The sequence below is a fragment of the Rhinolophus sinicus genome, linkage group LG05, assembly GCF_036562045.2.
Source record: "Rhinolophus sinicus isolate RSC01 linkage group LG05, ASM3656204v1, whole genome shotgun sequence".
In the NCBI taxonomy this organism is placed as follows: Eukaryota; Metazoa; Chordata; class Mammalia; order Chiroptera; family Rhinolophidae; genus Rhinolophus; species Rhinolophus sinicus.
The window spans coordinates 62,099,403-62,116,839 of NC_133755.1; the positions used below are offsets into that span (position 1 = coordinate 62,099,403).

Here is a 17,437-nt window from a genome sequence, read left to right on the forward strand (position 1 = left end):
GCCGGTCCGTAGGAAGAAGTGTTTGCTCTGTTGGATTGGCTGTGGGCAGCAACCCAGAAGCTTCCTGTGTAAGCAAGCAGCACAGGCACCTGGTGGTCAGCTACTTTGGCTCTTCTCTCTTGATAATCACGAAATAGCCACCTGTGAGTTAATTCAGAGTTTCAACATACATTCAGGAATGTGAGCGGTCTTTTGTTGGTTTTGGCCTGCAGTCGTTAACTGATTAACTTTCCCTGTCTCTTCGTTCCCCCCTCTGGCCCACTGTAATTTAACTTAGGACGTCTCGTAATTTTTTCTTGTCACATAGTTACAGAATTTTCTTGTGATGAAAACTTCTTAAGATCTACTCTCTTGGCCACTTTCAAATATGCAAATAATATGTATATTCTGCAGGGCCAGTTCAGCAATTGAGCCACGTTACCAAAGACAGAGGGTTTTTTTTTATGTCTGTTCTGTCAGCCTCCTCCAGCCTTTTGGCTGCTCAATTTGGTACCTATGGTGTACCAGTCTCCACATTTACCCAATAATTAAAAGTGGGTTTCCACTTCTCTCAGTAGAGGAAAATTCTGTATAGGAGACAAAGGTTCGAATTTCTTCTCCTTAATAGGATGATGACAACAACAGTAAAGAGCTTACATTTTGCCTTTGAATCTTGGTTAGAGGGTGGTGTATATACAGAGGGAGAATTGGGTGGATTTTTTATTTTTCCCAACTTCAATTAAGTTCCTATTTGCCCTTGCTTCAATTATATGTAAATCCTTTGACCTTACACTCGGCACCAAGCAGACAGCAAGCTCCCTCTGGAATAGCCTGTTAATTTTAAGAGAAACATGGGGGTAATTAGAGATACGTGGCCAGAAAAGAGTGAGGAGTCCAGAAACTGGCATATGCGGAAAGGGAAGATGGTAACTATCTTCCAATACTTGAGTTCTCATTAAGTAAAGGGAATAGTTACTGAAGGGATGTGCCAATGGACAGGGATTGGAAGGAGACATCTAACCAATTTAAAGAATGTTCTAAGGCCGCGAATGGGATGCATGCAAAGAACGTTGTTCTCCGTCCCAAGAAGCTTGAGCAGTGAATCTGATTGATCGTCTCCAAAAGGGAGAGCAGATATGGGATGCTTTATTGAGGTGTGGGGAGGGCGCAGGGGAACACTGTCGTTTATATATTTTACTCTAAACCCATTAGGAAATGACCCTTTACTGTATGGACGCTGAGGGGATCGGTTACAGGGACTTCGCTTGTTGGCTTTCAGCAGACTGCAGCATAGTTCAACTTACCTGAGTCCAGCAACATGGATTTACAGATTACTTAGTTTTATCTAAATTAACCCAAAAGGAAATGTTCTAGTAGTTGCAAAAGATTTCCTGCAACAAACCTTAGATTGAAAATACGGCACAAACCGAAAAGAAAATGGCAAAACTGACACTTTTTATTGATTAAGTTGCATGATCAAAAATACCTAGAGAATCCTGGCCTAGCGGATCATCTGTCCCAGACATTAGAACCAGAGTTGCAGCTGGAGTCCAAAAGTCCTTGGAAATGCGTGTTCTTTTGCAGTTGAGAATTCTCAGCAAACATCCCTGCCTTAAGGGGAACAGCTCCCATTCTAGCCTCTGAGGACTTCAGATCCCACCCTTGTCCTATGGGTATTACAGTGCTGTGAGTGGGCTGATGCTTCAGGAACAATTCTAGTTTCCCTTCTCCCCCAAGCCCTGCATTTAAGCATAGTCTCTTGAAATAGTTCTGGTAGCCAAAAATAAAAAGGTTACTACCTTCATCAGTAAATACAGAATTGAATGTGGATAGGAGAGATTTCTTAAATATATAAAATCAGGTATAGTTAGCGATCCAGTGAAACTCCTAGTGTCTTTCCTGGGCAGTCTGTTGGCCGGTCTGTGACGGCTTTGAGACTCATGCCACAGAGTTGAGGTTCATCTTTTCCTGAGCTACAAACCATTATCCTTCTGATTTCTGAAATCAGGATCAGGAAGAAAAGAGAATCGTGAGCAAAACAGGAGCCAGGAAGCCTTTGTGAGGGCCTCAAACAAGTTGCTGAGAGAAGCCGCTGGAGGAGAGCGGCAGGGCCTGGTGGAGCGTGATTGTGGAAAGGTGGCTGCTCAGTCTGGCCGAGCTGTGTGGTGTTGGCTTTACTTTGAGCTTGAAAGTAAGTCGTAAATAATGGGAGAGAGGATACATTGCTTCCGTGGGGGTGGGAATTTCAAGAACTTTGGCTTGAGTGAACTCTAGAAACAGGCCGAAGTAGACGAGAAACACTTGACCTAGGAAAGAGTTGGGTGTACTTGACTGGACAGAAGGATTTAGGCCCAAGATGACTCTGAGATGCTCTTTGGATGCATCTGGACTCTGCTGCCTTGCCGAGTGGACACCTGTGCCTTCACTTGTGCATGTTTGTAGTGGGGTTGTTATCCCCTGAGAGGTGTAGAGTGGTTCCCAGCGTTCCTACCAAGGGCCTGAGATTATGCTGTGGACATCCTGACCCTGAGGGCAGCTGGGAAAAAGAGTGGGAACTTTTACTGGGGTGGTAGCCTCTGAGGAGAGCCTTCCCTGAATGAATCCCAAAGAGCCATTCTCACTTATCAGTCCAGGCTGCATCTTCCCACACTGACCAAGGAAGTTTACCTTTCTCTCTGTGAACCCATCTCCTGTCAGTCCGTTTTCTGGACAGTGATGCCACCTACTGGGAACCAGTAACTCACCGCATATAAGTGAGGATACCTGCGTTTTCAAATATAACACATTTTCCTGCTTTGTACTTAACTCTGCCACTTACTCAGTGCCATTTGCCCCCTCCTGGTGAGGCCTCAACACCACATGGCCAGTCAAGATTTCATAATACTATTAAGTATTTTAAAATGGCTATGTATCGTCATCACATTGTACACTATAAATACTGGGTTGATGCAAAAGTAACTACAATTTTTGCAATTGTTTTGAACATTTTAAGCCGAAATTACTTTTGCACCAACCTAAAATATTACAATTTTATTTGTCAATTATACTTCAGTAAAGCTGAAAAAAATATTTTAATTAAAAAGATAGCTATAAATGATGTAAATAACTGTAAATAAAAAAACATGCATTAGAAGTCAGTGACTGGAGATACACCAAAATGATAATAGTGACTGGGTTAGGCCAGTGTGATTGTTTTCTAAATGCTTTATAACATAGTTTCTATTTTAGAAAATTTGTATTCGTCATAAGTATATATTTTAAGTAGGTAATAATTAAGGTTGGAAAATACAGAAAAGGAGACAAAAACAAAATCACCTGTAGTTCCATCACTCAAACATATCTACTGTTTACGTTTCAGTGTGCTTCTGTTTGGTCCTTTTTTTTACATCATGAAGTTTTTTTGTTGTTGTTGTTGTTTTTATTGTAATCATTCTGGGTAATTCTCTCATCATTTACTATCACTTTAATAATAACTATTGCTTTATAATACTAAAGATAACCATTTAGACAAAGCTGTTTCCAGGAAACCCCAAAGCATCATTTAGATGAACCAGGTTCCTAGAAATCTGACCTTAAAATAATTTTTATATTTTATTTGTGCAATATGGTCATGTACATGGAGACATCTTCAAAAGTAAGGGAACAGATGAAAACAGTAAGAAGAAAATAACTTTAGAATTTTTTTATGCAATATCAAACGAACCCTCTGGGGGAGGTGATAGGAACTTAGAGGCGAGGTTCCTGCAGCGCCGAGACGGGTGCCAGCGCCACCTAGTGGTAGTGTTGAGAACGGTCTGAATTCTCTGCCTCACATCTGTGGGTCTGGGAGCAGAAGCCCTGGGTTCGCGGCCTTGCTCCAGCCTGTGCCTCTGCTTAGCTTACTGAAAATGGGACATGAATACTGTCAGCACACAGATACCTAGGACATGCACAGATTGGAGTTTGCATTATGGGCACCAAATGAAAGAATAAAAGGGCTCGGGGGATCTATGAAATGAAAAGTTCAAACTGTGAGACAGCATTTTGGAATTCCAGCTCTTGGGCTGCCTCCAAATCATCATCCTTTTTACAAATCTCTTTGTTAAGTCTCTTTTCTACTTGTAACTCATTTACCTTATTATAAAAGAAAAAAATTATGACTATCCTTTTTCTCAGACTGAAATGTTTTGATCACTTTCTTGGGGAGGCAGATAGAAGAGAAAACACTGGTTTGTTAGAGCCGTAAAGGGTTATATGAATCCAGTTCTGCCACTTACCTGCTCTGTGTCCCGGGCTAAGTCACTTAATCTTTCTGAGCTTATTTTCCTCAGCCCTTAGATGACAATAATCATTGATAGCTTCTTTGCTAGGTTATAATAAGGACGAAACACTATGCCTAACTGTGCACTTGTAGTGTAGGTGGTCAATAAATTATAGCTATTTTTATGAGAAAGATCTTATTAAATTAGATTACATTAAAACAATTCAGTTTACCAATTCTAGGACACACAGGTTTTTCTTATGTTAACATTGCTGAAATGAGGGTGTGTCAATGATATACGTTAAGTGGTTTCTTTCTTCCTTAATAGTTGTATAAAATAACCGTACTCCTTCATTCACTAGTGTTTTACATGAAATGGGGTAACAAGGTCAGCAGAGTGAAGTACTACGGGGAGAAGGGCTCCACGTGCTAGTGGGTGACTGGTTATGTGAGATCTCATGATGACACTTCCCCCATTGCTCTGTTCCCAGTCTCAGGCTTGCACTTGTGTGCTGCTATTTCTGTGACGTTTGTTTGGAACGTGTGTGCTGAACCTTTTTCAAGTCACTCAGATTACACAGAGCATAGCTTCTAATTGAGCAGCACACCACATAGATGAAGTGAATCGGGAATAGTGGGTTGCTTTGCAGAAGGCATGTCGGAGTGAGGCTAGTCCCTCCTCTACTTCTGCTGATACTTCTGTGCTGTGTAGTCTGCTACGTTCTCTCAACGGCTGTCTGAGGACTGAATGGAATGTGGCATGGAAAATACCTGGCACATAGTCGACTCAGTGAATAACAGCTGATTTTACCCTCCGTCTCCTTGGCAACTGTCCCTAGTCTTTTCGTCTCTGTCTTTCAGTCTAATAAAGTGCCTGTTGTTCAGCACCCACATCACATGCACCCGTTGACGCCCCTCATCACCTACAGCAACGACCACTTCTCCCCGGGCTCCCCTCCCACACATCTCTCCCCAGACATTGATCCAAAGACAGGTGAGTCTGCTGCTGCGTGGGCTGGGGCACGTGCAGCGCTCTGGGGAGGCAAGGACGGGGCAGGCTTTTCTTCTCAGGGAGCACCCATTTGACGTGGGTTCGAATCATGTCTCCGACTCTCAGTCGTCTGTGGCCTTGCCCACTAACTTTAGCCTTTTCAGTTTCTGCATCGGTGCTTTATCTGTACCGTCTACACCACAGGGGTATTGTGGGGATGGAAGGAAATTAAATGAGATGGTGCACAGGATCTGGCTCCACAGTGAGCACTTGGTGTTTCTCTGTTCCTTTTTCTTTAGAGTAGGGAGTGGAAGGAGCTGGAAGGGGGAAAAAATCCCTTTTTTCATTGGCTTTGAAATCTAACCCACTGCAGGCTGTGCCTCCTAAAACGGAGACCTTATCCTACACGGAACACCTTCAAATAGAGTAATCAAGTCTAGTCAGGCTATAAGCAGCAAGGCTGAGTTGACTTGTTTTGTTTTGTTTTTAAACTTGTTTGCCGTACCTGTCTGTCCCAGGGAGGCATAGTCTTCATAAAATGCCCACAGAGTTGCCATGGCTCAAAGCATTTGGGGAGCCCATCTTTAGAGAAATCACTACTAATACAAATTACAGATAATAAGGAAGACAAATGTGGGCTGCAAATCCAAAGTCTGTTTCTCCATGGATGAGGTGGGTTTTCTAGAGAAGTAGTTAGCTGATGACGGGATATCTTGGGTTTGTCCGTCCAGGATTTCCTGTCCCTCTAGAGCTTTATTAACTCCTGTATAAGGAGCTGGAAATTACTCCTGCCGACAAATGGGATCCATGTAGCCAGAGAGGTAGCCAGAGAGAAGCTGCATTAGTATTGCCTTCCCTGAATATGTGCTTAACCAACTGGCCAACGGAGCTGGGAAGGGGATAGAGGTCAAGGATAATGAAAGAAAGGGCCTTCCAGGCTCCAGAACACCAGTGGACACAGGGCGAGGACCTCTTGAATGATGGTATTTTAAGATGTTACAGTAGGACCAGGGAACAGTCTGACACATCTCTCTTTGGAAGCAGGAATCCCCCGGCCCCCTCACCCATCTGAGCTGTCTCCATATTACCCACTGTCGCCTGGAGCTGTCGGACAAATCCCCCATCCCCTCGGCTGGCTCGTCCCACAGTAAGAAAACTTGCAGCCTTACCTACCCTCTTTCCTCCCTTATGCTGAGTTCTGCCTTCTGTACTCCAGCCGCCCCAGCCCAAGGGGAGCCCTCTCACCAAATCCCAGGACTCACACCTCCGGGTTCCCCCTCCTCCCTGCAACTTCCTCCCAATCCTTACTTCCTCCTTCCTGCCCTTGATGTCTCATCCTGTCTTCCTAATTCCTCTCCTCTCCTGTCCTGAACATTCCCATTTTAGCCGATATGCTGACCAGATTTCCTTCTGGCTCCTGCAGGCAAGGACAGCCCATGTACTCCCTTCCTCCCGGTGGTTTCCGGCACCCCTACCCTGCGCTCGCCATGAACGCCTCCATGTCCAGGTGAGTCTGGGGACGGGCTGTGAGCATGAAGTGGCAGTGCAGGGAATGGTTCCCTGCGGGGTCCTTGCCATTTCTGACCACCGGACGGCTTTCTCGGCAGTAAACGAGGAGGCCCGGGCTCACCTTTCTTCCCCGCGTCTCTTTGCTAAGGCTCAGGTCCCATGGGGGGAAGGACCCTCATGCCCACAGGATCACTCTTCCCAGTCTCTCTAAGAGAAGAATTTCAAAGCCCTGGCACTCAGCCCTCTGGCCGCGCCCCCTGCATGCTGGGCTTTGTGACACTGAAGCATTTTGAGTACAATCACTGAAGCGAAAGACTAGGAGAAAATTAATTTTTCCTAAAATTATGTCAGGGAGGGAATAATAAAGGGATTTCTGCTACCTAACCATGGTACTGCCAGTGACAAAGGAAATGCAATCCACAGAAGCCCTTATTTTCTCATTGTGTCCCCTGGCCACTGACCCGCGACACCTTCTTTGTTTTTCATTCTACCTGCTTCCAGCACCAGATAGAGGAAGCCCATGCGTTTGTAGGGAAGGGGAGGCTTGTTGGTGTTTCCCAAATCTGGTTCTGTCCAGCAAGGTTTGGGAACGGCCATCTGTTCCTCAAACTCTGCCATAGCAGAGGTTTTTACCTGCCTCTGCACTGACGGGCAGCGAGCCCCTCATGTCCCCTGCTGCGCGAGAAGCATTCAGCCTAAATCCCTCCGCTGTCCTTTGTTTCCACCTGGTACACAGCCTGGTTTCCAGTCGGTTCTCCCCTCACATGGTGGCTCCGGCCCATCCTGGTCTGCCCACCTCAGGGATTCCCCACCCCGCCATCGTCTCCCCCATCGTCAAGCAGGAACCAGCACCCCCCAGCCTGAGCCCAGCCGTGAATGCGTGAGTAACAGGCAGCCTGGATTGGGGGTGGCCAGTCTCTGGATAGCAATTGCCATTTGTTTCTCTCTCCTGTTGGCATTTAGCGGGCAGCCCAGCAGCCCCCCTCAGCCATATCCTCTCCCCCCGGGAATCGTTCCCTCTGACGCTCCATGTTCCCATCCTCTCAGAGACATTGCGCATCTTTACTCACGTTAAAAAAAGTTTTCACCTGAAACTCATAGACACAGACAATAGTTTAGTGGTTACCAGAGGGTAACGGGGGCGGGAGATGAGGGTAAGGGGGATCAAATATATGGTGATGGAAGGAGAACTGACTCTGGGTGATGAACACACAATGGGATTTATAGATGATGTAATACAGAATTGTACACCTGAAATCTATGTAATTTTACTAACAATTGTCACCCCAATAAATTTAATAAAATAAAAAAATAAAAATAAAAAGTTTCACAGTCAGGATTTAGGAGCGGCAAGAGAATCTGAGAAAGCTTTTAGCTTCCCTCCCCACATAATACACGTGAAAACATGAGGCCCAGAGAGGAGAGTTTCCCCTGGTCATATGGCTGGCTGGTGGCAGAACTGAGACTGGCACCAAGGCCTGCGCTTCGTCCACTGTGCCGTAAAGGGCAGGAAAGCTGGTTAGTGCCTCAGGGCTGAGAGAGCACCACCCTGAGTTTTCACCCAGAGGGCCCTGTCCCTTTCCTCGTTATCACCTGTGACCAGTGCATCCCAGCTCTCACCACCACCTTCTGCTCCTTCCTCAGGAAGTTACCCTTCTGTAGACTATGGCCTGAGGTCATTCAGAGGGTTGGAACCCCTAGTGGAAGATGCCACTGCTCTCCCTTCCCAGAGGCAATGCGCTCTTAGTCACCGTGAGAGGCAGGGATTGGTGAGTTGAATGACAGCTGACACCTGCTAATCTACAGCCTTGTGACTTCCCAGGAAATCACCGGTCTCAGTGAAAAAGGAGGAAGAAAAGAAACCCCACGTGAAGAAGCCTCTTAATGCCTTCATGTTATATATGAAGGAGATGAGGGCCAAGGTGGTGGCTGAGTGCACCCTGAAGGAAAGTGCAGCCATTAACCAAATCCTGGGAAGGAAGGTAAGACGTGCCCTTACCCCCAGGCTGCACGGTAGGCGGCCCCTGCGTTCATCGCTCCCTGTCTCTCCCACAGTGGCACAACCTGTCCCGAGAAGAACAGGCCAAGTACTACGAACTGGCCCGGAAGGAGCGGCAGCTGCACTCGCAGCTCTACCCGACCTGGTCAGCCCGGGACAACTACGTAAGTGCCCACTCAGACCGCAGGGCAGCACGTGCCGGGGAAGGGGAAGAAAGACGTGGACGACGTGTATGGAGGGCCCTTCAGGCCCACGAGAAGTCTGTATTTCTCTAGCAATACGGAAGGCATTTACGTATTGGCATTTACATATTATCCCCCCTCAGGGGGTCAGCGAGGACGTGGTTTGGGGGTCCTGAGAACAGACCTAAATTTGTGCCCCTCCCGTTTGACTGTACTCGGCCTCTGACTCCCTATTTCATGGTGCAGTATGAGCCAGGTGCCAGCTCTGGTGGGAGCATGTCTCCAGCCAGGGGTTCCTAACCTGGGGCTCAGAGACCAGTGCATGAGCCTCAGCTGGCCTGTCTGATAGCTCCCTGAAATTTGGCAGGTTTTTGTATGTATGTTCTTATTTGCTTTTTCCTGGTAAGAGGATTCATAGCTTTATTAGATTTTCAGAGGGACCTAGGACCCCCCCAAAAAAATTAAAAGAAAAATCAAGAACCAATGTTCTAGAGATAGAAATGGAAAAACAAGCCTGAAGTGCAGTGAAAGGATGAGGCCTCCCAAAAGACCAGTACACCCTAGTTGGAGGGAAAGAAACGAATGGGGACGGGAGGGCGGCACTCCAGGAAGGCCCCCTCTGCCTCCTGCTGAGACGCCTGGGGACTGTGTGATCTGAGTGGCTCCCCCTTCTTATCTGGGCACCCCCCTGAAAAACCGGTTGTTCTGTCCCTATAACCTCTTCCTTTGGCCATATTTTTTAGGGTAAGAAAAAGAAGAGGAAGAGAGAAAAGCAGCTGTCGCAGACACAGTCCCAGCAGCAAGTCCCAGAGGCAGAGGGTGAGGCTTAAGGAAGGCTCTACCTCTTTGCTTCTGCTTCCTGCTATCACAGCTGCACCAGCCTACCTGTGCATCACACCTGAGTCTACGACAGATACAGTGACAGTGCTGTATTATATTATAACAGCTGCCATTTTCAGGGCCTCTGCCTCATGAGAGCCTCATGTATACTCAAGTGGGTGTTACAACTTTCCCTTTTTAAAGATGACCAATTAGGAGGCTCAGAGAAGTAAAGGGATTTTCCCAGTTATTCTGTTAAATGATGGAGGCAGGATTCGATCCCACCACTCACTCACTTCGAAGCCTAGGCGCTTTTCAGTTCAGTTGAGTTGCATCTTATTTGAGGGTTAGGTTCCAAAATCAATGCCTGTTAGGAACTGAATGTAGATGAAAATGTTCCAAGAGTCTCTGAAATTTCCTTAGGAAGGTGGCACGTTAGAGACTGACATACTGCCTATCAGTGAATTTAACAGAATCCGGTTTGCCGCCAATGTTTGGTTGGTCGAACACCAGAAGAAAGTTTGCTCGAGTTTGGGGGCCACTTTGTGCCAAAAATATATACTGTCTTTTTATACCAGAATCACATCTAGCACAGAGACGTTTACACTGTGACAAGCATTTAGGTCACTCCTCATACTCACTCCAGGACAAAAATAGAACCGCTGTTACCATTTAAAGTGCTTTTGTTGCCCCTCCCCTCCCCTCTCCTTTCCCTTTCTTTTTTTTTCTTTTCTCTCTCTCTCTCTCTCTCTCTCTCTCTCTCTCTCTCTCTCTCTCTTTCTAATTTGTATATTCATCTACATATGAGCACACATAAATAAAATATATATATAATGCAAAATTCACTGTATATACCACACCACTTAGCAGGGCTACACTATTTCTAATGATACCATAAACCAAAGATTTTAAAGCAAATTGAGTGGCGATCCAGCCCCAAAATGATGAGATTTAGGTGAGGAAGATGATGATGCGATAGCCTGAGCTGTCATTTCTCCAGTCAGATACTGAACAGTCCTTCGTCGTTTTAGCATTGCCCCTTCTCTATGCTGTAGGCATCCTGGAATGCAGCTGCCTAGTCTCGAAAGCCTTAGACATAATTGCGGGTTCTCACTTCCTCCCTGGAAGGATTCTTGTGTTTCCAGAGTAGGGATGTACAGCCAGCGCTCTCCTGCAGCCTCACCAGAGCTACTAGCTGCTCACTCTTGCTTGTCTTTCCCCTAGGTGCTCTGGTCTCCAAAAGCAAGAAGCCATGTGTTCAGTACCTGCCCCCTGAGAAGCCCTGCGACAGCCCTGCCTCTTCCCACGGCAGCATGCTGGACTCCCCGGCCACCCCCTCCGCAGCCTTGGCCTCGCCAGCTGCCCCTGCTGCGACCCACTCGGAGCAAGCCCAGCCCCTCTCCCTCACCACCAAGCCCGAGAGCCGGGCCCAGCTGGCTCTCCACTCAGCTGCCTTCCTGTCAGCGAAGGCTGCAGCCACGTCCTCTGGCCAGATGGGCAGCCAGCCCCCGCTCCTCTCCCGGCCCCTCCCACTCGGGTCCATGCCCACAGCTCTGCTGACTTCTCCCCCTTCCTTCCCAGCCACGCTCCATGCCCACCAGGCCCTCCCAGTACTCCAGGCCCAGCCTCTGTCCTTGGTCACCAAGCCTGCCCACTAAGCTGCCCTGTGACCTATGCAGGCTGTCACGTGACCCATCGAGTAGTAATGATTCAGAAGAGAAAAAAAAGGAAACTTTATTGGTCAATATTTGACCACTCTGGACTGTTCTGTAAAGTGACTGGTAACAGCAGCACTTTACGTGTTGTAGATGTAACCAGTAGCTGATCTTAAGGCTTTTTTAAAAAAACAAAACAAAACCAACAAAAAAAAAATCCTTAAAAAAAAAGAACTGAAAAGTAGTGTGTCATTTTTCCTGTCTGTGCAGTGCGGGATGAACCTGGGCAGAAGACCCCCTTCTTTCTACCTCTGTTACTTTCTGCCCCCCTCCCTCGTCTCATCTCCCCCACCCAGTCTGCATGATGGCCATTGCTGCAACTTGTTGCCTGCTGCTGCTTCATCTAGATCCTGTGCCTGGACATTTCCTTTTATCTCGCCCAAGTTTTTCTCCTTTGCTCAACTCATGGGTTCCTGCCTTCATCTCCTCCGTCCTCTGCCCAGTGTAAGGCTGTCGCCATGTGAGAAGACACCTTTGCCTGGTTTATCTCCACCAGCATCCCCTTTCCCTCAGTGGGCCCTAACCTGCCAGCCTCCAGCTTTTGGTGGGGAAAAAGGTCCTCTGAAATGGCTCTTCCCCACATCTAAAAGGACTCAAGGTGCCTGCCACTTCCTTAGAGCTGAAGTCTGTGTTCCACCCTCTTACCAGTCAAGACCTCCCCTTCACAGTCCCAGAGGGGCAGACAGGACCTGCTCCAAGGCTCCTGCCAGCTGGGTCAGTGCCAGCACATCTGCCAAAGTTCTAAAGACCCTCCTCCCTCCCCCATCACCTCACATGCTTCTGTGTGTACTTCTTTTTGTTTTTATGGGTTTTTTGAAGCAATTTAAACTCCCAATAAGCTCTTTATTTTCACAAAAGAAAATAAAATTGCAGTTGCAAGACCTTTTCTGAGTGTTTTAATGCTTTTGTTGAGTCAAGCCCCCTTCTTCATACCAAGCCCTGTGCTAGATAGATTTTTGCACACATGCAAAGAGCATTAGCACTTACCGGGGGATATAAAACATGTCTGACAATTAGACAAATCCAACCCAGCTTCCAGCCTCGAATGTGCATCGACCAGTCCATATCGATAACTGAGATCCAAAGGGAGGAACCTTTTTGTTTTCATTTGTCTTATTATAATGGCCAAGATGTGAGGGGCATCCTTTGTCTGCTTTGCATGGTATCCAGTAATTTTTGTAGCAGCTTTATTGAGATATAATTCATACAATTCATTCATTTAAAGTGTATAATTCAATGGTTTTTAATGTGTTCAGAATTGTGTATCCATCATCACAGTCAATTTTATATTTTCATCATCTCAAAAAGAAACCCCATACATACCCTTTAGAGGTCACCCTGCATTTCCTCCAACCCTAGGCAACCACTCACTAGTGTCTCTGGATTTGTGTATTCTGGATATTTCATTTTAATGGGATAATACAATATTTGGTCTTTTCTTACTGACTTCTTGCAGCACATTTTCAAGATTCATCCATGTTGTAGCATGTATCGGTACTTCATTTTTTTTTTTTTAATTATGGTAAATATACATAACATTAAATTTGCCATTTTAAAGTGTACAACTCAGTGGTATGAATTACAGTCACAGTGTTGTGCAACCATCACCACGAACGATTTCCAAAATTTTTCATCACCCCAAATAGAATCTCTATAACCATTAAGCAATAACCGTCATTCTCCCTGCCCCCAGCCCGGGACCTCTAATCTTTCTGTTTCAATGAATCTGCCTACTCTAAATGTTTCATGTAACTGGAATCATAAAATATTTGTCCTTTTGTGCCTGGCTTATTTAACTTAGCATAATGTTTTTAAGGTTCATCCATGTTGTAGCATGTATCAGACTTTTTTTTTAAGCTTTGATAAAATAATTTAGACTTCCTTTCTATCAGTATTTGCTAAGTTTTTTTACTCAGATATACAGGTTTTTTAAATTGTGGTAAAATACATATAAAATTCACCATTTTAACTTTAAGTGGACAATTTAGTGGTACTAAATACATTTACAACATCACGCAACCATAACCACTGAATTGTTTCATCATCCCATCCCAAACAGAAACTCTGCCCATTAAGCGGTAACCCCCTCATTCCTTCCTCCCCCCAGACCGTAGGAATTTTTAATCTACTTTGTATCATTATGAATTTATTCTAGGTACCACATATAAATAGAATTATACAATAGTATGCTTATTTCACTTAGCATGATGTAGTGTGTATCAGAATGTCATTCCTTTTTATAGCTAATGTTCCATTGTATGTATGTACCACATTTTGTTTATCCATTCATCTATTGATGGACGCATTGGTTGTTTTCCACATTTTGGCTGTGGTGAATAATGGTTCTATGAAGATTCACATAAAAGTATAATGTTTGAGTCCCTGTCTTCAGTTCTTTGAGGTATAAACACCTAGGAGTGGAATTGCTGGGTCATACAGTAATTCTGTGTAATATTTTGAGGAATTGCCAAACTTTTCCATAGCAGCTACAACATGTGTATTCCAACCAGCAATGTGGGGAGGGGGGTGCCAATTTCTCTACATCCTCACCAACACATTATTTTCTCGGTATTTTTTTATTATTATTATAGCCATCATAGTAGGTGTGTAGTGGTATCTCACTGTGATTTTGATTTACACTTACCTAACTCACATGATGTCGAGCATTTTCTCATATGCTTATTAGCCAGTTGTCCCAGCACCATTTGTTGAAAACACTATTCTTTCTCAAGTGTTGAACTATCTTGGAACCCTTGTGGAAAATGAACTGACCACAAATGTAGAGGCTTATTTCTGGACTCTCAGTTCTATTCCATTCGTCTATGTACCTCTATGGCAGTACCACACTGTCCTAATTACTGTAGCTTTTTGTAGCAAGTTTTTAATTGGGAAGTGTGAGTCCTCCAACTGTTCTTTTTCAAAACTGCTTTGGCTATTCTGATTCTTTTGCATTTCTATATGAATTTTAAGATCAGTTTGTCAATTTTTACAAAGAAACCAGTTGGGAATTTAACAGGGATGGTGTTCGTAGATCAATTTGGGGAGCATAGCCATTTAACAAAATTGCCTACCAATTCATGAACATGAGATGTCTTTTTCGTTTATTTAGGACTTTATTTTCTTTCAATAATGTTTTGTTTCCAGAGTATCAGTTTTGTACTTCTTTTGTAAAATTTATTCCTAAGGATCTTATTCTTTTGATACTTTTGTAAATGGAATTACTTCCTTTTTAGACTGTCCACTGCAAATGTATAGAAATAGAATTGATTTTTGTATATTGCCCTCACATCTTACAACCTTGCTGAACTTGTTCTGATAAATTTTTAGAAAATGTTCAGGATTTTCTATATAGAAGACCATGTCATCTGCAAATATAGTTTTACTTCTTCCTTTCTAATTTAATGTCTTTATTTCATTTTCTTGCTTAAGTGTCCTGACTACTTCCAGTACAAAGTTGAATACAAGTGGTGAGAGCAGACATCATTGTTCCTTATCTTATAGGGAAAGCATACAGTCTTGTCATTAAGTATAACATTAGCTGTAAGGTTTTTGGACATACCCTCTTTCAGGTTGAGGACGTTCCTTTCTTTTCCTAGTTTGTTGAGTGTTTCTATCATGAAGGGGTGCAAGGAAATTTTAAGATTTATTAAAGTTACCTGCTACCACTCCCTTAAACCAAAATTGGTGTGAGTTAGGAGTTAGTGCTAAAATTTGCCTTCTCTACTCCTCTCCCACCCAGGTAGAAGCACTGCCTGGAGAAAAACCACACAACTGAAATAGTGCCGTTCCAGATCTGTGGTGCCTAAGATCAGAGAGGCCTTCAATACCACTCAGTTACTGCACTTGTCCTTTATCAGCTCCCTCTCCTAGTGCCCTCAACTCATGTCTTCACCATTCTCAACACCCAATTTAATCCCCACCTTCTCACTCTCAAAGACTGCCTTGCCTCTTAGAATATCAAGCAAACAGGCCAGCTGAAATGCTCTGTTGCTCTCCCACACCCCTACCTAAATACCCACCCACCCTCTAACCATTCTAACTGGCTTTCCACAGATCTCAAAGTCAATCCCTGGTTCAACCCAAGGTCAACTGCTCTACTGCTCCTAGACCCCAGGCCTTCATCTCTTGGTATTTTGTTCCACCATTACTGTCTTGTAATCTTGGTCACTGTCTAATGAGTTCTTTCCCTCAGTCAATAAAAAAGTTCAATCCTCTCCCATATTAGAAACCCTCTGTTTTACATCCAAACTTCCAGAAAAGGTAGTTTCTACTTATCTCCCAGTCACTACTTACCCAACAGCAACCAGGTTTTGCTCACACCATTCTACTGAAATTGTAATTCTAAGTCCTTATCTTACTTCAACTCCGTGCTATATTTGATAGTGTTGATTTCACTTTCCTTCTACAAACACTCAGTTCTAAGACAACTAGGATTCGTCAAAGTATGTTCAATAAGGAGACAAGGAGATGATAGTGTCCCAGAAGACAAGTGACATGACTAGTTGTAGCACTAAAGCTACAAAAAAGGTCTACAAGATAAGAATTGTACGTATGGTTTTATAACTTGCTTTAGTTTCAGTTAGTAAGCTATCATATGCACATAGATGCCTATATAAAAGGGAGAACTAACAAAATATTCACGATAATAGCTGTGGATTACAGGATATTTTTATTTTACTTTGGCTTATCCTTGTTTTTAATTTTTGTATTATGAACATAAAATTACAATAACTTTTTGGAGCTTTAATTATATGCTACTGTGTTAAATACTCTATGAATTATCTAATTCTCAATACTTATTCCCATTTCATAGTGAAGAAATTGGTACTTAAATCAATTAAGTATATTGCCCAAGTTCATGTAAATTACTTGTGCAATAAATATTCAAGGAAAACAGGGACTATTTTTCTCCTATCAAACTGGCAGGTTAAGAATACACACTGCTATCAAAGGTTGAGTAAAATAATAGCACAACCTTAAACAAGTTGCTGAATCTTTCTGAAGATCTGTCTCATCTTAAAATGTACCTAAATAACTGTTACTAACAGTAGGAAATGGAAAATAATCCAGATTTCCAATAATAAGGGAAAATTATAATAAACTCATAAATTACTTTTTATGAAACCATTAACAATTGTATTTTTGAACAATATTTAAATTAGTTAGGAAAAAAGTTCCTATATTTTACCTTTGAACTCCATGCTCACATTTCCAGCTACCTCCCTGACATCTCTACTTGACTGTCTCACAGGCATCTTAAACACACGCCCAGAAGCAAATCCATTTTCTATGCCCTACCCCCATCAAATCTGGTTCTCCACACCTTCCTCTCCATCACCCCTCCCTCCCATATCCGATCCATCTCCAAGGCCTGTTGGTATTACCTCCCAAATTTATTGAGTCCTACCACTTCCCTCCAGCTTCACTGTCCCTATGTTAATCCTACTTGAACTACTACAAGTCTGCCGATAAACTCCTAAATCCATTCTTCTCTCCCCATCCCTAGAGATTCTTTACCCTGCAACCAGATTAATCTTCAAAATTTTCCACCTCTGATTATATCTTTCCCTAATTAAACCTCCTTGAAGGCTTCTCAGTACTATTAAAATATAAAACCCTAGGCATGGCCCACAAACTGCAGGATTTGGACCCTTCTTTCCTCTCCTCTGTCTAATAATGTGGAAACAAGACCCGGCTTAATAATTTGCCATTCCTCTCCCTATACATATCCCCACTGAACCACTATTCTTTAATGTTAGTCAAATATTTATTTATGGAACTTGGAGAGACTTTTCTTTTAAATACAGATTCATTTATCAATTCACTTTCTTTAGTCAAAGCAGAGTCATGGTTCTGAAATAATTTGGTAAAAGATTTCTCACTTCTTTCTGATCCTTGTTCTCTCCTCAGTAATGAATGTATGTGTGAGAGAGATTTTCTTACAACAGAGAAACACTGACAAGCATATTAAAGGTTTTTAAATAACAAAATAAAAGTTATTGT

The 17,437-nt window shown here is 43.7% G+C and overlaps 1 protein-coding gene across 1 annotated transcript in view; it reads left to right on the forward strand.

Annotated features, from left to right (window-relative positions):
* The window catches only part of TCF7L1 (transcription factor 7 like 1), a 156,858-nt gene extending 144,543 nt beyond the window's left edge, over positions 1-12,315 (forward strand). Inside the window, exons 5-12 of the mRNA XM_019714549.2 lie at positions 5,081-5,213; positions 6,255-6,357; positions 6,634-6,717; positions 7,456-7,599; positions 8,542-8,701; positions 8,775-8,882; positions 9,644-9,719; positions 10,944-12,315. Coding sequence (XP_019570108.2) covers positions 5,081-5,213; positions 6,255-6,357; positions 6,634-6,717; positions 7,456-7,599; positions 8,542-8,701; positions 8,775-8,882; positions 9,644-9,719; positions 10,944-11,377 — 1,242 coding nt within the window. The 3' untranslated portion in view covers positions 11,378-12,315. The remainder of the gene's footprint in view (positions 1-5,080; positions 5,214-6,254; positions 6,358-6,633; positions 6,718-7,455; positions 7,600-8,541; positions 8,702-8,774; positions 8,883-9,643; positions 9,720-10,943) is intronic.
* Positions 12,316-17,437: the final 5,122 nt, after the last annotated feature.